Genomic DNA, 23,406 nt, shown 5'->3' with positions numbered 1-23,406 from the left:
TTGTTCTTGTAATATTTCCAGTGTGCTGCAAAGTCCCACTTTTAAAGAACAGAAATGCTATTTTTCTCAAATCACTTGATTGTTGTTTGCTTGTGTGGGTGGCTTCGGGTGGGATTTCGGTTGTCAGTATGGAAGCTTGAGTTCAGGATCTTGCACTCATTCTGCTTTCATGGCTGGTGCTCTACCACCTGAGCCACACCTGCAGCTCAGCTTTATCCTGGTTAATTAGAGACAGAGTCTTGACTACTTGAAGAATGTCCCAGCTGGCAAGCTTCCAGGTATCAACCTTCTGAGTAGCCTTCTGAGTAGGATTAGACAATTTGACATGAGCCACTGGTACCTAGCTTCAAGCCATTTCTAGAAAAGCTATAGGCAGAGAGAAACTGTCCTAGAATGTACCTAAAGACACTCAAGACAGTGTCTGAGTAGAACTAGAAAAAGCTACAAAATTGAAAATACTGTTGAGTTCTTGACTCACTTAGCAAAACTACAGTAGGCATGCAAAAATCCCAAGCATCAGCTCACACCTGTAATCCTAGCTACTCAGTAGGCTAGATCTGAGGATCACAGTTGGAAGCCAGCCCAGTCAGGAAAGTCCATGAGACTCTTATCTTCAATTAAGCACCAGAATGCTAGAAGTAGTGCTGTGGCTCAAAGTGGTAGAGCACTAGCCTTGAGTGCAAAAGCGATAGTACCCAGGCCCTGAGTTCAAGCCCTACAACACTCTGTCTCCCTCCCCCCCCCCCCCCCAGCCCTTCTGTCTCTCCAAACATGAATGCGCACTGAATTCAGGTTTGACTGCTAAGGGTGAAAATTTTCCAAATGATTAGGCTAGGTGGCCTTCTCTAAGACCTCAAGTTCCACACTTCCCAAGTATGCCTCACATGAAGCCATAGAAGATGGACACAGGATGCCCTCATGTGGGGTTCACACATCGGATCACGCCAAAGACCCTAGGTCCTTCGTGGAAGCAGTAAGCAGGGCTGGGGGGCAAGACTTAAGTGGTAGAATGCTTGCCTAGCAAGCATAAGACCCTAAGTTCAATGCCTACTAGCAGAAATAAAAGAAAAACAAATAATGCTGGCCACTAGTAGCTCATGCCTGAAATCCTAATGACTCAGGAGGCTGACATCTGAGGATCGTGGTTTGAAGCCAACCAGGGGCAGGAAAGTTCATGAGACTCTTATTTGCAATTAAGCACCATAAAAGATAGAAGTGGTAGAACAGTAGCCTTGAGCAGGAAAGCTCAGGACAGTATCCAGAACCTGAATTCAAGCCCCGGGACTGGCAATAATAAAAATAAAAATAATAAAAAATAATAAAAACAGCAACAACAAAAAGAGTAAGATTTAAACCAAATGGTAGTCAATAGAGGAATTTAAATAATTAATAGAAGCTGGGTGCTGGTGGCTCACACCTGTAATCTAGCTACTCAAAGGCTGAGATCTAAGGATCGAGGGGGCAGGAAAGTCCTCAAGACTCTTATCTCCAATTAACCACCAGAAAACTAGAAGTGGCACAGTGGCTCAAGTGGTAGAGTGCTCACCTTGAGCTGAAGAGCTGAGGTACAGCGCCCAAGCCCAGAGTTCAAGCCCCACAACTGACAAAATTATTAACTGAAATAAATAATATAAAAAGGTTTCCCATAAGAAGAAAACTTTCATATTCAAGATGTCAAAAATGATTTTAAAATGTTGCTTAGAATCAGTGATACCAAAAGAAAGACAGGTGTCAGTCAAAAAGAAAGTCCTGAATATAAATCAGTTTGCATCGGAGAGAAAATAATTACAAGTTGCTACATAAAAGGCATTTAACAATTTTGCAGGGGCTAGGAAGGTGGCTCAGTGGTAGAGCGCTTGCCTTGCATGCCTGAGGCCCTGGGTTCGATTCCTCAGCTCCATATAAGCAGAAAGAAAAAAGCCTGAAGTGGCGCTGTGGCTCAAGTGGTAGAGCACTAGCCTTGAGCTGAAGAGCTGAGGGACAGCGCCCAGGCCCAGAGTTCAGACCCCACGACCGGACCCAAAAAAAAAAAAACAAAAAACAATTTTGCAATGTTGCACTATTGATCTGACAGGTCCCATCTCTTACTTGAGTGACCAAGTAATCAGTTTCAGGTGAGCACTGATAGGATCTACAGCTCATTCCAAAATCCTAGCCCCTCTTATCCCTACAACAACTGTGAGGAAAGGACAAATCTCACAGTGTCTTTCAAGGAAACATCTGCACAATTTTAGACATCGGAGGAAAACTGCCCAGAGACATCAGATTGTTCCATTATTATAAAAAGGCATTTCTAAGTCGTAATACCACAAGATCATTTATTCAATTCGGAAATACTGCCCATGTACTTACTGAGGTCAGACTCTACCCTAAAGCACTGTACCCACAACGGTGGACAGGAGTTATGGTCCCTACTCTCAAGATGTACAGTTTCCCTGTGACCACTAAGGAACAGGGTGTGCTGGCTCTCGTCCCCTACAAGGCAGCCACAGGAAACATCTGGGATGGCTGATGTTTATGGCACGGCTGGCTGGGAGGGCACTTGCCTAACATGTTCAAGGCTCAGGGTTCCCCAGCACCACAAAACAAAACAAAACATAACAAAAAGGTTATGCAGAGATGAGGCGCTTGTCCAGGAAGGGGACAGTTGAGTAAAAGATGTTCGGGCAAAACAAATTATGACTCACTCAATCCCTAGTTATTCCCAGGGGAAGCTTGAGAGAGGGACAAGGCAAGGGGAAGGGAGGAAAAGTATGGTCAGAGGTACAGCATGTTCAACTTGCTAGGTACTTTGTGAAGAGTTGTCTTGTGCAAGAAAAAGAGTATGGGGGGTGGGGGAAAAACACGCTTTAATAGCTAGTCTGCATATTATTAGAAGATGAATGGCTTAGTGCATAGTGGTGCAGGCCTATAATCCCAGCTACTCAGAAGGTTAAGGGAGAATGATTAAGAGTTCAAGTCCAGACTGGGAAACTCGACAAGATTCTGTCACCAAATAAAAATTTTAAAAGGGCTAGGGAAGCTCAGTGGTAGAGCATTTGCCCAACATGTGTAAGGCCCTAGATTTGATCCCTAGAACAGACAAAAAGATAAAAAGAAAAAAAAAATTAATACAACAGTCCTCTGAGGGGGGTTGGTAGTTCACCAGGGGCTGGGAAGGTGGCTCAGTGGTAGAGTGCTCGCCTTGCATGCATGAGGCACCACATAAGCAGAAAAAGCCGGAAGTGGTGCTGTGGCTCAAGTGGTAGAGCACTAGCCTTAAGCTGAAGAGCTCAGGGACAGTGCCCAGGCCCAGAGTTCAGGCCCCACCATCACCAAAAAAAGTTCACCATTTCATCCTGCCTACTGCTCATGTCACTCATACAAGCTCAGCTATATGACTCATGCTACTGTGTGTCAGGCACTGAGGGTTTGGCAGGAGCAAAATGGGCACCGCACACCAAATATAGTTTGACACACAGCACCCTGACTCCAGGGACCGTTAGGCAAAATTCTCAGCCTAAAAGTCCGTGTGGGACTGGAAATGTGGCTTAGTGGTAGAGTGCTTGCCTAGCATGCATGAAGCCCTGGGTTCGATTCCTCAGTACCACATACACAGAAAAAGCCAGAAGTGGTGTTGTGGCTCAAGTGATAGAGTGCTAGCCTTGAGCAAAAGCATCCCAGGGACAGTGCCTAGGCCCTGAATTCATGTACCAGGACTGGCAAAAATATAAACAAACAAACAAACAAACAAATTAATGTCAGTGTGTAAAGAGGCTTTTGATACTAAGGCATCAATGGTGATTAACATGAGCTACACTGTAACAGAGCCATTGAGAGGAACTCTGACACCCATACACATGATGAGAAATCATTATCATCTTTCCAGTTACATACAATTGATTAGCATGTTAACCATTTCAAAGCACTGTCATGGGTCATAGAAAGGAGGTTAAGCAGGTGTTTTAACAATGATCTACCATTCATCAGACTGTTCCTGGTAGAGGACCAGGTTCTGGCAGGGAATTTCATATCATGATCTCACTTTATCCTCACAGCCATCCTGCAAAGTACCTCTGATCTCCTCCTGTTCACAGCCTTGGAGCCTGTGGTCTGGAGGTTTATATAAGTTGCCCAAGACAACTGGCCAATAAGGGGGTGGAGCCACAGTTCCCAAGAGGGTCTGACTCCAAAGCCTACGCATCTCCTTCCTTCCTCCTGCAGGGACCAGTCAGGCAGAGTGCAGAGTGTGGACACTGAGCAGGAGGCAGTAACCACAGCTGGGGTGGCAGGTCCCGATCCATGTCTTTGAGTTCCAGTTCCGTGGCTTTCAATCTCACTGAGGCTTTCATTATGACTTTCACCTAGAGGCCTGCCTCCCACTTTAGCTCTAACAAATCCTTTGATCCTTTTGGATTCTCTCTTAAGTCATCTGTCTAAAGATCATGAAGGAATGGATTACGAAAATACAAGTAAGCAAAATCTGAAATTATTCAACAAGTAACATCACCTACATCCTTTACAAGACCATCTGCAGATGTTGTATAACCTGAAATGCATTCACCTGCTATTATTCAGCCTGCTATTATATAACCATAATAAAAGCCAAGGCTATGCCAAGTTTATGCACATAAGCTCATGTGATACTCAGGAACAGCCTAAGAAGCCCATACTTTGATCCTCACTGTGGAGAAATAAGCAGAAACTCCTCAAAAGTAACTAGCAAGCTTTATTCTAGAGCTAGCTTCTCCTTTTACACACAGCGTACATTCCTAAAATAGACAAAGAACCCAACCAAAACACCAAAATTCATACATTTGTAGGTGTTCATACTTAAGTGTTCATGTGTTACAGTAGTAGAATTAAATAATCTTAGGGTGTGGCACTTTGTGAAATCAAAAGAAAACACACCTCACTTAAAATTCTCACACCTTAACATTTTCAAACACCTGGATGCTTGAAATCTATTTGGATATGGCTTAACAATATTTTTTTCACCATTTTATTCAATAACTTTCCATCTTAAGAAAACAATGTTTAGTGATGTTAAGTGTGAAAACTTTTAAGGACACAAGAAATGTAGCAGTCCATCTTAAAAGAATTCTTTTTTTTTTTTTTTTTGTCAGTGATGGGGCTTGAACTGAGGGTCAGGGCACTGTCCCTGAGCTTTTTTGCTCAAGGCTAGTACTCTCTCACTTTGAGCCACAGATCGACTTCCAGTTTTCTGGCGCTATAATTAGAGACCAGAGTCACACAGACTTTCTTACCTAGGCTGAACTGTGATCCTCAGATCTCCACCTTCTGAGTAGCGAGGATTACAAACATGAGCCACCCATGCCCAGCTCAAAATACTATTTTTAAATGCAAAGAAAGCCAGGTGCTGGGGCCTTACACTTGTTATCAATCCTAGCATTTCAGAAGGCTGAGACCCAAAGGATCACCATTTGAAGCCAGCCCAGGTAGAAAAGTTTATGAGACTTCATATCTAAAATGACCAGCAAGCTGCACAGGAGGCTCAAAAAGAAAGCACCTACCATAGCAAGTAATATTATTCCCAAGTTCAAACTCCAGGATGGAAAAAAAAAAATCCTGCAAATGAAGTATCCCTCAGTTCATTTGTAAAACAAAAAAAATGGATATAAATTTTAGAGAATAAAGCCGGGCGCTGGTGGCTCACGCCTGTAATCCTAGCTACTCAGGAGGCTGAGATCTGAGGATCGCGGTTCAAAGCCAGCCCGGGCAGGAGAGACCGTGAGACTCCTATCTCAAATAAACCACCAGAAAACCGGAAGTGGCGCTGTAGCTCAAGTGGTAGAGCGCTCGCCTTGAGCTGAAGAGCTGAAGGACAGCGCCCAGGCCCAGAGTCCAAGCCCCACGACCGACAAAAAAAAAAAAAAAAAAAAAAAAAAAAAAAAAAAAATTTTAGAGAATAAATACATGAGATATTTATGAATAAACAGGAAAATAGAAAGTGTGGCTATTCAGTTCAGGCATTACTATTTGGTGACCTACCCAGTCCTCTCAACTGATTACTTGGAATTCTCAAAGTATTCTTACAAATGTACTTAGAAATCACTTTAGAGCCGGGCGCTGGTGGCTCACGCCTGTAATCCTAGCTACTCAGGAGGCTGAGATCTGAGGATCGCGGTTCAAAGCCAGCCCGGGCAGGAGAGACCGTGAGACTCCTATCTCCAATAAACCACCAGAAAACCGGAAGCGGCGCTGTAGCTCAAGTGGTAGAGCGCTCGCCTTGAGCTGAAGAGCTGAGGGACAGCGCCCAGGCCCAGAGTTCAAGCCCCACGACCGACAAAAAAAAAAAAAAAAAAAAAAAGAAATCACTTTAGAAAGAGTGCAAAGGGGACTGGGAAGGTGGCTCAGTGGTAGAGTGCTTGCCTCATATGCATGAGGCCCTGAGTTCAATTCCTAAGCACCATATAAGCAAAAAAAAAAAAAAAGCTGGAAGTGGCGCTGTGGCTCAAGTGGTAGAGCACTAGCCTTGAGCTGAAGAGCTGAGGGACAGCACCCAGGACCAGAGTTCAGCCCCCACAACCGAACAAAAAAAAAAAAGAGTACAATGGAAAGGAACAGAGTATAGGCAAGTGATTTAAAGTAGATATACTATGGTAGCATGTCTAATGAATCCAGAACCTTGGCTCATTTCATCACCTTCCATGATACTAATTATTTCCTTTATTTTAGAGACAAGGAGATGGTGGAATCCATAGCCCCTAAGTTGAAGGTGAGCCCCCACTGTTACTACCCCAAGCTGATGTTGAAGACACTTACCAATCTTAACTAGGTCAGGCTGGCTGAGAGAAACGAAGGCCGATGTGTCATCAATCCAGGATATGTGAATGTTACCTGTTAATATTTAGTTGAAAATAAAGTAACCATCTGACCATTTTAGAGAGCTTTGGAATTTACTTTGCAACCTGACCTGTTTTAGTCAAGTGTGGAATATAAGAGAGAAGACCTGGTGTAAAACTTGACCTGATCTTTGAAAACCTAATCCTTTGCATCAGTTATTTCTTTTACAACTTCAAGAGAAAAACCACACCAGGGAAAATAAGAAGCTATTAGAAATTTATTTTAAAAACAAAAGAAAGAAAGCTGAGTGAAAGCACAGGCACTGAATTCAAGCCCCAGTACACATCTGCCTCATACACATCTTGTATCTTGGTCTGCAGACATCTGCATTTGTTGCTTTAATTATTTTAGCTCAAGTACTCTGCCTGCCCTTATGAAACAAGCTTTCTCTCTGAATTGAATCTTTTGTTTTGTTCTGTTTTAGTTGACAGTCCTGGAACTTGAACTCAGGGCCTGGGCACTGTCTCTGAGTATTTATGCTCAAGGCTAGAGCTCTACCAGTTGAACCACAGGTCCACCTCTGGCTTCTTGGTGGTTAACTGGAGATTAGAGTCTCATGGACTATCCTAGAGTCTCACAGACTTTTCTGCTTGAGTTAGCTTCAAACTGAGATACTCAGATCTCAGCTTCCTGAGTAGGTTGGATTACATACATGAGCTACCGGCACCCAGGCATTGAATTTAATCTTAAAAATTATTTATTTTCCCTGGTCAGTTGTAAGGTCAGTCACAGTAATGGCATCTTGATTCCATGAATTAGTAAGACTCCATAGGGAAATATTATTAAAAGCCCTTCAGCATACATTAGTACAGGAAAATCCCACGAGTAAAATTAAAACATTGTCTATTTACACTCTTCCACACCCAAGCTAGTTTGTCTATGCCCCTACACAAAACAAAACAACAACAAAAAACCCCACCAAAACCCAGGAAGGTATATCTGTGCCTGGCTTTTACCTACCAAAGGCACTGAAGAGCTGGTAAAGGTCGCTGGTTTTCCACTCCTTAGGGAATGTCACATGGAGAACATGGTCACGTTTAGGCTGCACTAAAAGACAAAGTGTGACAAGGGTTCTGAGTTGAAAATCGATCAAGGAAACCAAGGCCATAGGAGCCTGCGGACCTGCCGCTCCATTCGTGATCACTAGGCAGCTCCAGAAAGTACCCTTAGTACTGGTGGGGTTTGAGATTCTCACACTTCAGAGAACCTTTAACACACTTCCTAGCCATTCCACAGAGAAGCACATTCTCTCCTGAGTTCCTACACAAATCATCTACAGGAAAACCTTGCTGCTCTGTTCCAGAGACAGCATTGCATCTTCTTTTCAGTAGGATGTCCAAAGGTTTATTTCATTTCCCAGTTAACAATGCACTACTCAAATTAAATGGAGTAAGTAGAGCTGATCCTTCCTCACAATCTTATGTTCCAATCCCAGATCCCTTATCTGTGCAACTATATCCAAGAGGCCTACCTAACTTCTGTGTCCACTCAAAACTACGAACTGAGAGTGGCCACAGTGAGCTTCAACTGTTGTGAGAGTGCCTACTCCACATGGAGCAGAACCAAGTGTGCCTCAAACTGGCATGGCATGATTATGGTCAACCTCAGCACCCCCTTTCTGCATGCCAGCCAGTCACAGGCATTAAGGGAGGTAAAAAAAAAAAGAACAATAAAGCCGGGTGCTGGTGGCTCACGGCTGTCATCCTCGCTACTTAGGAGGCTGAGATCTGAGGATCATAGTTCAAAGCCAGCCTGGGCACAAAAGTCCGTGAGACTCTTATCTCCAATAAACTACTAGAAAACTGGAAGTGGTGCTGTGGCTCAAGCGGCAGAGCACTCGCCTTGAGCTGAAGAGCACAGGGAAAGCACCCAGGCCCAGAGTAAGACAAAAGACAAAAAGCAAAACAAAACAATGGAAGGCAAGTGGGAAGCAGAAGAAAGTATCAGTAGAGCCCCTTTTCTCCCCCAAAGACACCCTGGCCTTCCAAGGGTTTTATGTGGTTAATTTTGGGTTATTTTATATTTGGATGGAATCCAGGGCCTATAGTAACACATAACACTGGATGCACCAACTTGCAAGGTTCTTAATGGAAAAAGAAATCAAGCCACTAAATTTAAACATATGCATAATCAACTAATTGGAAAATAGGAATTTAACAAGTGACTGACATGGGGAGCTTATCTTAACATCTGTTATAAATATTTATAGGAAATAAGGAAATTAGAATTCTGAGGGAAAACAAAATAATGAAGAGAAGATACAGTTCTTCAAGATTCAGCCCATGCATAAACTGGAAAATGTGAGTAGAGAGATGACTAATGCAGGCCCAGGGGTGCCATTAATTCAGGCACTGCAGTGCTGACAGCCACAGAACTGCTGCCCAGTGCTAATGAGAAAAGCGCCTTTTCCAATGTAGTTTTCCTGCCGCCCCTCCCAGGCCACACAAGGAAATGTACAGATTTAATGAAGAAATAAAACTTTACTCACAGTCTGGTCCTTCCAGGTTTAGATAGGGGATGTCCAGGATCCTCATAAGAAATAGCCTACAAAAAAAGAAAAGGAAAGGGCTGGGAAGGTGGCTCAGTGGTACAGCGCTTGCCTTGCAAGCCTAAGGTCCTGGGTTCAATTCCTCAGCACCACATAAGCAAAAAGAAAAAAAAAGCCGGAAGTGGCGCTGTGGCTCAAGTGGTAGAGCACTAGCCTTGAGCTGAAGAGCTGAGGGACAGCGCCCAGGCCCAGAGTTTAGGCCCCACGACCGGACCCCCCACCCCCCCAAAAAAAAAGGTTAACCGACTTTTTTTTTTGTCAGTCTTAGGGCTTGAACTTAGGGCCTGGGTAAGGTCCCTGAGCTTGTGCTCAAGGTTAGTATTCTACCTCTTCTGGCTTTCTGATAGTTAATTTGAGATAAGAGTGTCATGGACTTTCCTGCCTGGGCTGGCTTCAAATCACCAATCCTCTGGTCTCAACCTCCTGAGCAGCTAGGATTACACAGGTATGAGCCACAAGCACCTGGCAAGACTTTTTTCTTGGGCTGGGAAGGTGGCTCAGTGGTAGAGCGCTTGCTTTGCATGCCTGAGGCCCTGGGTTCAATTCCTCAGCACCACATAAGCAAAAAGAAAAAAGCCAGAAGTGGTGCTGTGGCTCAAGTGGTAGAGCGCTAGCCTTGAGTTGAGGGACAGTGCCCAGGCCCAGAGTTCAGGCCCCACGACCGGACCTAAAAAAAAAAAAAGACTTTTTTCTTTATAGACCCCAGGAAAGAACAGGGTGTGGTGGTGCACACCTGTAATCCCTGTACTTGGGAGGCTATGATATGAGAATCAAGAGAATAAAGTTCATGGCTACCCTGAGCTATAATATCAAACTCCTACCCCGCCTGGGCTAAGTAGTAAGATTGTCAAGAACAAAACAAATTTTAAACGTACACACACACACACACACACACACACACACACACACACACACACACACACACACACACACACACACACACACACACACACACACACACACACACACACACACACACACACACACACACACACACACACACACACACACACACTCAATATGCCATTCATTTTTTTAGTAGATACTCCTTGATCAGTATTACTAGTGTTGTTTCTAAAACATTTTTAGAGCTCTTACTCATTTCAGAGATTTTTCTCTCCTGTTAAGTATTCGTCATAAATAGGAAAAAAACAAAAAACAAAAAACAAATTGTGCTATTATCCTGAACATCTATACCAATTCCTGGCATAGAGTAGTTACTCAATAAATATCAACTGATGAATGAAAATCAGTAATGAGGGGAAAGGTGGCTCAGTGGTAGAGTGCTTGCCTTGCATGCCTGAGACCCTGGGTTCGATTTCTCAGGACCCCATAAGCAAAAAGAAAAAAGCCGGAAGTGGCGTTGTGGCTCAAGTGGTAGAGCGCTAGCCTTGAGCTGAAGAGCTGAGGGACAGAGTTCAGGCCCCACGACCAGACCCCCCAAAAAAAACACAAAAACAAAAACAAAAACAAAAAGAAAGAAAAGAAAATCAGTAATGAGAAAGTTGAAAGAAAAGTTCTGCACAGAGCTTGCCTTGTTAGTTAGTCCAAAGGCTGCAAGATGGGAACAAGCCTGAGCCATCTTCCCAACTTCCAATTAGCAGGAATGGTATATGAACTGACTGCTAGGGCACCGGCTTTTTCCTTTCAGGAAGTGCAAAGGCACTGCGGGAATGTGCCAGTCTCACAATCAGAAACAAAAGCCCACATCACTGGTTGTCATCTGACAGCCTAACAACGGCCACCCCTGGTTAAGACGGCCACCTCACCACTACACACCATAGCAACCATTTGTGTCTGTCTTCTCCAGTAGGACTTAAAAAAGCCCACTTGTTGATTACAACTGTCATGTCACTTGTTTTCCTTTATTTGCAAGGCATTCTGTTTCGTGTGAGATGATTTTAATGAGCTTTAGTTAGATAACAATATATTGTGTGCTTTGGGTAGAGATGACATTCTACTTAATAGCAAATTACAAAAGCAAGCCAACTGCCCAACAAGCAATTAGTCTGGCTTCACTGACCTGCAATTAAGGCCCATCACTGGCAGGCATTGGGAGGCTGAGCAGGTTTTGATCTCATTTACAAATGGAGTCATCAGCCGGAACAGCACTGCTCTGAGCATGACAGGAAAACCCCACTAAGGCCCTCAGTGGCCTGAGAATTTGGAAGACCAACAATTTAATAATAATATGGCTAAGAAACTTGATTAGGCTCACATGAATCAGTAGGCTCTTGTACATGTTTTACCCAACTAAATCGGTACTGCTTACAATACTAAGAAACAGCAAGACACATCAAGTGCCCAGCCAAGTAGATACTTCATTCTTCATGGTAAGGGTTCTGATAACCAACACCTAGAAAGTTATTCCTGTGTTAGAAGAAACTGTTTTGGAAGTGGCGCTGTAGCTCAAGTGGTAGAGCGCTCGCTTTGAGCTGAAGAGCTGAGGGACAGCGCCTAGGCCCAGAGTTCAAGCCCATGCCGACAAAAAAAAAAAAAAAAAAGAGAGAGCTTGTAGAAGAAACTGTTTTTATGCTTTATGGTGACACATGACTATAATCTTAGCACTCAGGAAACTAAGGCAGGAATATATCCAATTCAAGCCTATAGGGAGCTACCTAGCAAGACTTTGTCTCAAGAAACAAAACAACAAGGAAATGGTTAGCAAGACCCCCATTCCAACAAGCAAGATGGTACTGTAGTGAATGCCTTAGATCCCAGCTAAAGGGATCAGTCTGAGGCCATCCCTGAGTAAAAAAAAAAAAAAAAAAAAAAAAGGCATCAGACCGTTTCTGAAAAGTAATATAAAAAAAGGCAAGGGGATGTTTTATCATTGTTGTTGTTGGTCGTGGGGCCTGAACTCTGGGCCTGGGTGCTGTCCCTCAGCTCTGCAGCTCAAGGCAAGCACTCTACCACTTGAGCCACAGTGCCACTTGCAGCTTTTTCTACTTATGTGGTACTGAGGAATCAAACCCAGGGCTTCATGCATGTAAGACAAGCACTCTACCACTGAGTCATGGTTCAAACCCAGCCCAGGCAGGAAAGTCTATGAGACTTAATCACCAATTACTCACCAAAAAGCTAGAAGTGGAACTGTGGCTCAAGTGGTAGAGTGCTAGCCCTAAGCAAAAACTCTCAGGGACGCACCTAGGACTGGCAAAAAAAAAAGTAAAAATAGTGTATTTTGAGAGAAACTCTCACTTGGTAGCCCATGTTGGCCTAGAATTTGAAATCTTCATCTTAATAAATTCTGTGATTACAGATGTGTACCACCAATCCAGACCTATTACTGAATCATCTACTGAGACCATCCCAAGATGACAGGTGTTAATTACATCAAATGTAATAAAGGTGTTTTTATACCATATATGTCTAGAAGAGTGTCCTTAAATGATTTTAGAGGGTCCCGTTGTGCCTTTTTCATGGCCTGGTTACCTCCCACATGCTGCTTTTGGTTGAGAGTCAAGAGAACCAAGGCACAAGGTGAGGAAAAGACATCTGCCATCATGGGATGTGGGGAAATGGCTTGCCTTCTTTCATCTTGGTCTCTTTTAATCAATTCATGGAAAGCTAGTCTTAGAGAAAATCTTCTGACCAAGTCCTTTGAGACTGGAAAGAGCTAAAAATACTCTTTTACTTTCTTATACCACAGAAAGCACAAAGTCAGGCATTGGCCTTCTATTTTATTGAGTCATCTGTCTCTGCAAGACACCCTAGACTCTCTTGAAGATAGCTTTTTACAAAGTGTTTTCTGAAGGACATTTATTTTCCATTGACCTTGGTTCTTAGAAAAAGGCAGAGGAGGCTGTGAATGCGGCTTAGTGGTAGGGGACTTGCCTGGCATGCATGAAGCCCTAGGTTCGATTCCTCAGTACCACATACACAGAAAAAGCCAGAATTGGTACTGTGGCTCCAGTGGTAGAGTACTAGCCTTGAGGAAAAGAAGCTCGAGGACAGCACCCAGGCCCTGAGTTCAAGCCCCAGGAATGGCCAAAAAAAAAAAAAAAGGCAGGGGAATGAGCACGCTGTTCTCTGTAAGTGAGAGGATGCTTGTTCAAATGCAAGCCCTGATCTGAACAGGATTCCACATAGAATTTTATCTTCAGGGACAATGCTGCCTTGGGTTCTTTCTAAAAAGAACTGGTGAGATGAGCTATATAGCAGATGATGACATTCCCTTGGACAAACTGCTTGTGCCTCTTCAAGTACAGAATAACTATGTGCCTTCCTCCAGGTCATAAGGGTTGCATGAGATGGGAAGACTTTTGCTAGTCCGAAGGACTGAGTGAATATCCAGAATTAGTGTTCTCCTTTCTAGAAGTATTATGTCATAATTGTGGGAACACACACAAGAAAAGCTTTTTAGGAGATAGGAGTCACAATCCACACAACTCCCTGGTAGGCAATTAGAAGGCCAGAACTACCAATGCTTCCAAGAGACCACCTTGGGTAATGTTTGTTGGTAGGTAGGGTTTACTTCCTTCCCAATATATTTAATAAATTATTTTTCCACAGGTCAACTCCTATTTTCAAATAGCATCTGAGTTACTAGAGATGAGAAATATTTGATTCAAAAATATATGACAAGCTGGGCACTGGTGGCTCATGTCTGCAATCCTAGCTACTCAGAAAGCTGAGATTGAGGGTTGCGGGTCAAAGCCAGCCCAGGCAGAAAAGTCCGTGAGACTCTCATCTCCAACAAACTACCCAGAAAAAAGCCAAAAGTGGCAATGTGGCTCAGGTGATAGAACACTAGCCTTGAGCACAAAGAGGCTCAGGGATAGCACCCAGACCCTGAATTCAAGCCCCAGGACTGGCAAAATACACACACACACACACACACACACACACACACACACACCAGTCACACACACACCAGTGCCTTATCACCTCAAGAGCCTGGGCTGGTTGTTGATGAGACGACTGGGGGGGCTGGCACCTCTTACTACTTACTTGTTAAAAAAAGGCTCGATGAGTTTTGATCTGGCAGACACATGAATTTTTGGTGGACTAAGAAAAGAACCTAAAGAAGAAGAAAATAAACAGGTGTAAACCTGGTCAAGTGGACAGCACCTGAAAATTCAACAGAACACAGTGGATTATATCGACAGCAAAGATAAAAGGTGCTTTCAAGAGCTAAGCATTGGCAGTTGATCTCTGTCTATCCCCCACCCCGGCCCCTCCAACTCCTGACTCAGAACTTCTGCCGTGGTGAATGGATCCTAGGGAAACAGTAGTTACATGGCAGAAGTTTGCGCTTCCCTATCCCAAATTCCTCTGTGGAATCCTCGTCCCCCCCCCCCCCCCACACACACACAATGGTGTCTGAACAAGAAACATTTGGGACACAGCTAAAGGGAGACATGCTAGAGCTTCCCCTCTTTCTGTTCTCCACTATGTGAGGGTTGCTGCAAACCAGAACACCAGATGTGCCAGAACCTTGATCTCAGCCTTCCCAGCCTCCAGTGCCACAAGAAACAACTATCTGTTGTCTGGGCCCCCCAATGTATGGAAACTTTTTACTGCAGCCAGGGCTAAGCATGGGAGCAGGGGAGAGCCCCTGAAGCCTGGAGGGTGAGTGAGGAGAATGAAGAGAGGCGGTACCCAGGTAATCAGCCATGGAGATGAAGCACAGTCCGGTGATATAAGCATCGTAGCCGGCCTCATGGAGCTGCTCGGAAGCTGTGTTGTAACTTGGAAAACCTTCTGCACTTTCTACAGAGAAAAAAGAAAAGAGGTTTCCCTGGGACATCACAAAATGTGAAAAGCAGAAAGCACAATGCCTGATGATCCAAACCACTAGGGCATGCAGCGAGCAGGAAAACAAAAAATTGCCTGTTTCTTCATTCTGTCCATGCACTATCTTGTAAGGGGAAGATAACAGAATTACTGAAGATGAGAATTCTGGTCCAGACTAGTTACACTATTGGCGGGAAGACAGTAAATATCCCCATCAAAATCCACACCAAAATCACCCTAAGGCAAGGTATTCCTTCTCTGATTGCTTTCAGAGGACACGAAAGCAAGTTCTTCCCAACACACATCGATTGCATCAGGACTCCGGTTACACTGTCTCAGTATCAACCTCTGTTGCACCACTTTGTGTGTGTGTGTATGTGCATGCATGCGCACACACGCACATATGCATACATGTAGGTACTGCAGCTTGAACTCAGAGCCTAGACATTTTCCCTGAGCTTTTTCACTCGAGGATAGCATTTTACTACTTGAGCCACAACTCTACATACAGGTTTTTGGTGGCTAATTAATTGGAGATAAGAGTCTCACAGCTGGGTGCTGGTGGCTCATGCCTGTAATCCTAGCTACTCAGGAGGCTGAGATCTGAGGATTATGGTTCAAAGCCAGCCCAGGCAGGAAAAGTCCGTGAGATTCTTATCTCTAATAAACTACTCAGAAAACCAGAAGTGGCACTGTGGCTCAAGTGGTAGAGTGCTAGCCTTGAGCTGAAGAGCTGAGGGACAGCGCCCAGGCCCAGAGTTAAGCTTCACAAACGACCAAAAATAAAAATATTTAAAAAAAAAAAGAGTCTCACAGACTTTTCTGCCCAGTCATCAGACCTCAGCTTTGTGAGTAGCTGGGATTACAGGCTTGAGCCACCAGCGCCCAACTCACTCCACCATTTATACACTGCCTGACTGTTCACCTCTGATCTGCAGTTTTGTAAAATGGATATATAACCATCAAATTGTCACAAGTCTTTGTAAAGGTCAAATGTTGTAACACAAAGCTCTTACCTAGTGTCTGATACATATTACACACTCACTACTTGTTATCTCTCCATACCCCGGCATTTCCACATCAATGCCACCCTCTACCATGTTTCCAAACCAGCAGCACCATCACCTCAAAGACAGATCAGAACTTGCTATAATCTACCCTTAGGTCATTACAAAAACAACACTTTAACATTATTATCACACTGATGGACACACATGTTGACAGCATGAAATCTGGGAAGCAAGACCTGCTACATTCCCTGCCAGATACCTGAATTGCAAATGGAAATGAGAGGATAAAACTCTTGCTCATCAATAATTATTTCCTAAGAGTCTAGGAATGAATGTCAGGAAGGCTACTGCAAGCATGAATGAAAATTAATGGTGAAAGGCTGTAGCTGTTTTAGTCAATAGAAGGCTCTTTAAACAAGAATTGGTTAAGCTCTGGTAAGTACCAAATATTACACTGAATGTCTTTTTTTAAAAAACCTTCCAATATGGCCTGATAGGGACCTAAGTAATATCCTCAAAATGACCACCAGCAAACACTCGTTATTTCTCAAATCCATTATTCCACTGTACTGGCTTCCCCACCATCCACCCATACATCATCTTAACTCTTTTCTTGGACCATTACCCAGAAAAGGAAGCAAGTCATTATAATCTAGGTACTTTAATACCTCACAGTGTCAATGTTTGAGCCATTAGTTCTATTATCAATGCCTTCAGAAGTCCTCAGGCCACTGCTGATGTAAGGATAACTATAGTTTAAGCAGCAAATTAGGCTGAAGTACCAGGGATGTACTTCCCCAAGGTTTACCAAACACCAAGTGGTGGCCACATCCATGAGAAACACTCCTTCTCACCTCTGGTTAGGAAGTGTTTCCACTTCCAAAACCAGCTTAGAAGGAAGAAGGGCACGTGGCTCAATCTCTCAGTAAACCAGTTGGGGGACTATTGTTTTTTCAAGTATGGTCTTGCTACATAGCCCAGGAAGGCCTTGAACTCACAATTATGCCCTCCTCAGCTTCCTGAGTATTGAGATTACAGAGGTGCATCACCAGATCTGGCATTCCTGGGCTTTTGTGAGGCAGAAAATGTATTTTTCATCTTACTCCTGACAACCAACAACTTTCAGGCTCTGCTTTAACAATGCACCATCTAAAAGGAGGTGTTGAGTTTTGGAAGAATTACAAGCATTAGGAAATAAATGCCTTGAAGCTTTAATTGCTAAACTTCTCAATGAAGCCTTTCTACCCACGCTGATTAATGTAACGTAGAGGTGGAATTCAAAGATCAACTTTATTCAGAGAATGGTAATTTGGCACAGGACATAAACAAATTAACTTGGCCCAAGTCTATAAATAAATATGCACTATAGTTTGAAAGCATTTCATTTTTTTTTCTATAGTATATATCAATGGTTATCACTAACAGGGTTTTCAGGCTTAATAATATTCTTACCAACTTTAGGAGGATTGAAAGGTGTCTCTTTTAACCGCTTTTCCAGTTCTGCAAGGGATGTGTTGTTAATGATTTCCTGAAAAGCAGGAAGTCAGGATTATAACTCTGCACTCTCAGTACAATATACACCCGCCAAAGAGATGCACTTCCAGGACACACACACACACACACACACACACACACACACACACACACACACACACACACACGCACGCACACACGCACACACGCACACACACAAAGCACATTTCGTGCTGCCCCCTTGTGTTCTTTAGAAGCCATTATTTTATGTGAAAAAGTAACATGTTTAATTTTCACTCTATGGAAAGAACAACCAGCTGAGTGTGGTGGTACATGTCCATAATCCCAGAATTTGGGGGATGAGACACAACTTGTACTATGTAGCAAGACCCTGTCTGTAAAAGAAAAAAAAAAATGGTATTTCTTTATTTAGTTTTTGTTTTGGCAGGACTGGGATTTTAACTCAGGACTTCACATCTGTTAAGCAGGCATCCTGATGCTTGAGTCACATCTCTAGCCAAAAAGAGTTTTATGAATAAAACCAAGCCTACAGGCATTCTGAGCTGGGGCTGGGGTTCAGGGGTAGAGATCCTGCCCAGTAAGCACCAGGCCCTGACCTGCTCCCAGAAAACTACTCTGTTCTGGTGCTGATCTCAATTATATAAAGTCCTTCACACTATTCTAAAATAGAAAATGTATAGTAAAAAAATAAAAATAAAAATAAAAATAAATAAAAATTAAATAAAAAGCTAGACTAAAGGTAGGAGAATCAAGATTGAGTTTAACCTGGGCTACACAGCAAGACCCTGTTTCAAAAAATTGTACTAATTTATAATAATAAAATAAAAATAAACCAGACACTAATGGTTCAGGCTTGTAATTGTAGCTACTTGGGAGGCTGAAATCTGGAGGACTACAGTTCGAAGTGAGCATTCACAGTAAAGTCCAAGATTCTATCTCCAAAATAACCAGCCAAAAAAGCTGAGTCAGTGATGTGAATCAAGTGGTAGAGAGTCAGCTGAGCAAGCAAGCTGAGCAAGAGCTTGAGGCTCTTTGGGCTGGGAAGGTGGCTCAGTGGTAGAGCGCTTGCCTTGCATGCATGAGACCCTGAGTTCGATTCCTCAGCACCACATAAACAAGAAGAAAAAAGCCGAAAGCGGTGCTGTGGCTCAAGTGGTAGAGCGCTAGCCTTGAGCTGAAGAGCTGAGGGACAGCGCCCAGGCCCAGAGCTCAGGCCCCACAACCAGACCAAAAAAAAAAAAAAAAAGAGCTTGAGGCTCTGAGTTCAAATCCCAGTACTGTCAAAAAAAAGAATAAAAAATAGGTAAATATTTTTTAAAAGAAAATATATCCAAAATGTAAGGAAAAGAAAATAGAGAAAGGATGAACTTTGTACATATATAACCTACTCGGAAATTATATATTTTAATATTAAAAGCCAACATTCAAAAGGAATGGAAAGAACCTAATTCAACCATCCAAAGATAACTGCTGTTTACATTTGATTTATTTATCTCTCTTTCTTTCCTTCCTTCCTTCCTTCTTTCCTTCCTTCCTTCCTTCCTCCCTCCCTTCCTTCCCTTCCTTCCTTCTTCCTGTTTCTTCTTCTCTTGGAGGCAAATGGTAATCTCAAAGCTATTAGTAGTTCATTCAAAACTCAAAATACAGCTTATTAGTAATAGTTCAAATTTAAATAATACCTTAAAAGGCTGTGTGCTGGCCATCAATTTAGTATCCAAGAGCCTAAAGAAGGAAGAATTTTAAGAAGGTAAACAAAATATAGGTCAATATTCAAAGTGCATTTTAGTCAACATAAAGTACAGCATTGCATATATAAAATACTAAAGCAGTCGGGCACCAGTGGCTCATGCCTATAGTCCTAACTACTCAGGAGGCCGATTGCTGAGGATCACAGTTCAAAGCCAGCCCAGGCAGGAAAGTCCATGAGACTCTTTTCTCCAACTAACCACCAGAAAGGTGGTACTGTGGCTCAAGTGTTAGATCACTCCTTTGAGCTGAGGAGCTCAGGGACAATGCCCAGGCCCAGAGTTCAAACCCCAAGACCTATAAAAAAAAAAAAATACTAAAGCAGACAGGGACACCAAGCATGTTAGCCATATTGAACCCAGTCATGGCATCATGGCACATTAGTCTGGGGATTCGATGCCATGCCCAGGAACTTAACAGGATGAACAGGGCAATCCACACTCTAACACTTAAGGGAATATTCCAGACTGGTTTGTGCCTGAGGTATGTGGTGGGCATCAAGGTCAAGAGAGGGGTCAAATGCTCTCATGGTTTGTTAACACTGTCCAAATACTCATCTTCACCAATCACTGCCATCTACTGTTGCTACCTAGATTTGGATGCATACATTCAGATGGGCCCAAACGCTGAGTTCCTAGCTTCATGCTGTTGTTAACTTCTTACTGCTCTATTCCAGAGACTGAGACTGACCAATGTGGAAACTGTAGCTCTCCACTTCTCTTCACATCAGTGGGAAAGCTGGATATGACAGAGACAGCCCAGCTGAAGGAAGCACCTGGAGGATGCACATGGATGACCTATGCTCTTATCAGACATGTACTAGGTGCTTATCAGGATCAGCACTGACTTGAGATGAAAGAAAATAAATCTATAGCCAGACAGATACTTGACCACAGCATCATGCTCTCTGTTGGACATGCTGGTAATTATGAGAACATACTGGAGTATCACAGAAACCTTTCTCCACCAGCAAGATGTGAAATGCAAAGAAAGTCACTATCTGTGCTCACTCAGCTCAAATTCTAATTCTTTTTTGTCAGTCGGGGGGTGGGGGGATGGGGGGGTGGGGGTGGGCTTGAACTCTGGGCCTGGGCACTGTCCCTCAGCTCTTCAGCTCAAGGCTAGCACTCTACCATTTGAGCCACAGCGCCACTTTCGGTTTTCTGAGTGGTTTATTGGAGACAAGAGTCTCACAGACTTTTCCTGCCTGGGCTGGAGCTGGCTTTGAATTGTGATCCTCAGATCTCAACCTCCTGAGTAGCTAGGATTGATTATAGGCATGAGCCACCAATACCCTGCTTCAAATTTTTCTTTTTTCTTTCTTTTTTTTTTTTTTTTTTGTCGGTTGTGGGGCTTGAACTCTGGGCTTTGGGTGCTGTCCCTACACTCTTCAGCTCAAGGCGAGCACTCTACCACTTAAGCCACAGTGCCAATTCCAGTTTTCTAGTGATTTATTGGAGATAAGAGTCTCACAGACTTTCCTGCCCAGGCTGGCTTTGAACCGTGATCCTCAGATCTCAGCCTCCTGAGTAGCTAGGATTACAGGCGTGAGCCACTGGTACACGGCCCAAATTCCAATTCTTAATGGGATAACTAAATAGTCATCATTTTCTTTTGTCTTTTTTTTTTTTTTTGTCAGTTATGGGGTTTGAACTCAGGACCTGGGTGCTGTCCCTGAGCTCTTCAGCTCAAGATGAATGCTCTACCACTTTGAACCACAGTGCAACTGCTGTTCTTCTTGTGGTTAATTAGAGACAAGAGTCTCATGGACTTTCCTGCCAGGGATGGCAGATCTCAGCATCCTAAGTAGCTAGGATTATAGGCATGAGCCATCTGCGCCTAGCTTAGTCATAATTTTCAAATACCCCACAATCACAAAGTTGGCTATATTAAACCCTTTTCCAGCCTATAGGAACTATAGTTCCTATAGTTCCTATAGGAACTACTCATGACCTAATGGTTTTCATGAATTACTACATAACTATTTGTAACGTCCATGTCACAGTGACTTGTAAATGCAAGACAAATCCTCGAAGAAACCAACCTGGGGAAGACACACGCCGTCATCTCCTTAAACTCATTCAAGTCCTAAAAAAAAAAATAAGAGAATGACTGGTTACAATTTTCTAAGACACTCACGGTATTCAAAACATACATTAGCAGCCCAGGCTCATAGCTGTCTTCTCAAACAAACCACCATACCTCACACAGGCCTTGAGCTACAGCTAGACTGCAAAACCCATTTGTAATGATCACTTTTTAAAAACTCCCAAATCTTTACTGATTGGGAACCACAGAACCTCATAACTGACCTTACCATACCCATAATAGCCAAATTAAAGGGTATTTATGGCCAAAAGGGAGGAGTTTCTATTCTAGGTAGAAAAGCAAAAAGAAAACAAAAGAAGCCCTAGTAACAGGAAATAGGTTGTGTTCTGTTATTTAGACTTCATGGAAGTGGCAATGTCACATTAGAGTCTATATAGGAAATGCCCCTATTATAAACTAGTTCATACCTCTTCTGGGACCATCCTTTAACGCTAGTTGAAATGGCTACTCTTTTCCAACAGACACACGATTCCTGCCTTAAGTACTCAGAAAATTGCTAAATGGCACTCACAGCAAGTGCCTAAATTAGACTATTCATTTCCTAAGTTTATTTTGATCAGGAAGCCTAGAGCAGAAATGAGAGTGCTCTAATTTTGAATTAACTCATTTACATATATAATTGCCAAGCTAGCCTGGAGAGTCACACTCCTGACCCTGCGTGAACCACACTTCTCTCTTCAGCATTCCTCATGCCTCACAGGAAACTGCCGTTTCCAATTAGCTTCTCAAGCCTGTAAATGCAGTCTGTACTTAGCTGGCTTGAAATATTTACCAGTTTCAATGGTTATCGTTAAATTAATGGACAAGGCACAAGCGTGGTTTCAATGCTAAGTCAAACGAAAGTGCCAGGATAACTGTCTACAATCTCTCAATGCTGCCATGAATCCTCAAGCAAGAAAAAAGGCAGAAGGATGGGACCTCCAGGCCCAATATCTTCTGAAAGATCTGTTCAAAAGCAGTCTCACAAGGAAACTGCTCCCAAAAAGGCACTTCTAAGATAGGGATTCTGTGGTATACACTGGCTGCTTTATTTTTGTGTGCCAGTCCTGGAACTTGAACTGGGGGCCTGGCACTGGCCTTGAGCTTCTTATGCTCAAGGCTAGCTAGCACTCTACTACTAAAGCTACAGCTCTACTTCTGGCTTTTTGCTGTTTAACTGGAGATAACTTTCCTGCCTGGGCTGGACTCAAACTGTGATCCTCAGATCTCAGCCTACTGAGTAGCTAGGATTACCATGTGTGAGCCACCAGTGCCCAATTCCATAGTATACTTTGAAACAAAAATATGTGGTATCTGTACATGTAAGACCTCTGCCATTTCAAAAGTGTTTTCTTATTTATTCTCACCACTTCTTCTGAAGGTAGAAGAAAACTAGCTTCTCCCTCTGACAATGTTAGAGCATATGTAAGTAAATTACCCAGGTCTCCTTGGTAATAAAGCAAGGGATAAAACTGTTTATCCTAACCCACTCCTACACTATAATAAATCATTCAAGAACTTCATTCAAGACTAATCCCATTCAAGTCAACATTTATTAAGTGCTCACACATGAAGAACTGTGCCAGGCACTTAGGCAAGGAAAAGAGCACGTCTTTGCCCAAGTAGCTAATCCCCTAGAAGAAGGATGTTACAGAAGAGCCAGTCAGGCTGGGAAAGAGGGTGACAAGTAGTTGGATTACACGGAAGGTTGGGCCCGATGACAAAAAGCCTGATGACAGAAAACATTGCTAAAAAGGGTCAACTCTACAAAAACAAAATGTGAGACTGAGAATTTTAAGTGGGGTTGGTCATGTGAGCAGTCATATAGCGGAAGACTGTAAAACTGACACAGTGGGAAGATAGCCACTCATTAAATCAATATTTAATTCCTCCCATGTCTCATCCTGTTTGGTATTCAAAATGCCTAGAAGCACA

At 43.1% G+C, this 23,406-nt stretch overlaps 1 protein-coding gene across 1 annotated transcript in view; it reads right to left on the bottom strand.

Annotated features, from left to right (window-relative positions):
- Parn (poly(A)-specific ribonuclease) overlaps positions 1-23,406 on the bottom strand; it is a 94,752-nt gene that overhangs the window by 48,679 nt on the left and 22,667 nt on the right. The window contains exons 14-21 of the mRNA XM_070003444.1: positions 21,428-21,471; positions 19,317-19,359; positions 17,596-17,671; positions 14,999-15,109; positions 14,348-14,417; positions 9,335-9,390; positions 7,807-7,893; positions 6,766-6,840 (exon numbers count right to left, since the gene is read on the bottom strand). Coding sequence (XP_069859545.1) covers positions 6,766-6,840; positions 7,807-7,893; positions 9,335-9,390; positions 14,348-14,417; positions 14,999-15,109; positions 17,596-17,671; positions 19,317-19,359; positions 21,428-21,471 — 562 coding nt within the window. The remainder of the gene's footprint in view (positions 1-6,765; positions 6,841-7,806; positions 7,894-9,334; positions 9,391-14,347; positions 14,418-14,998; positions 15,110-17,595; positions 17,672-19,316; positions 19,360-21,427; positions 21,472-23,406) is intronic.

This window comes from Dipodomys merriami, unplaced genomic scaffold (assembly GCF_024711535.1).
Source record: "Dipodomys merriami isolate MVZ:Mamm:240054 unplaced genomic scaffold, mDipMer1.0.p SCAF_60, whole genome shotgun sequence".
In the NCBI taxonomy this organism is placed as follows: Eukaryota; Metazoa; Chordata; class Mammalia; order Rodentia; family Heteromyidae; genus Dipodomys; species Dipodomys merriami.
The sequence above is the reverse complement of the archived record's forward strand: the minus strand, read 5'-3'. Positions and strand labels throughout refer to the sequence as shown.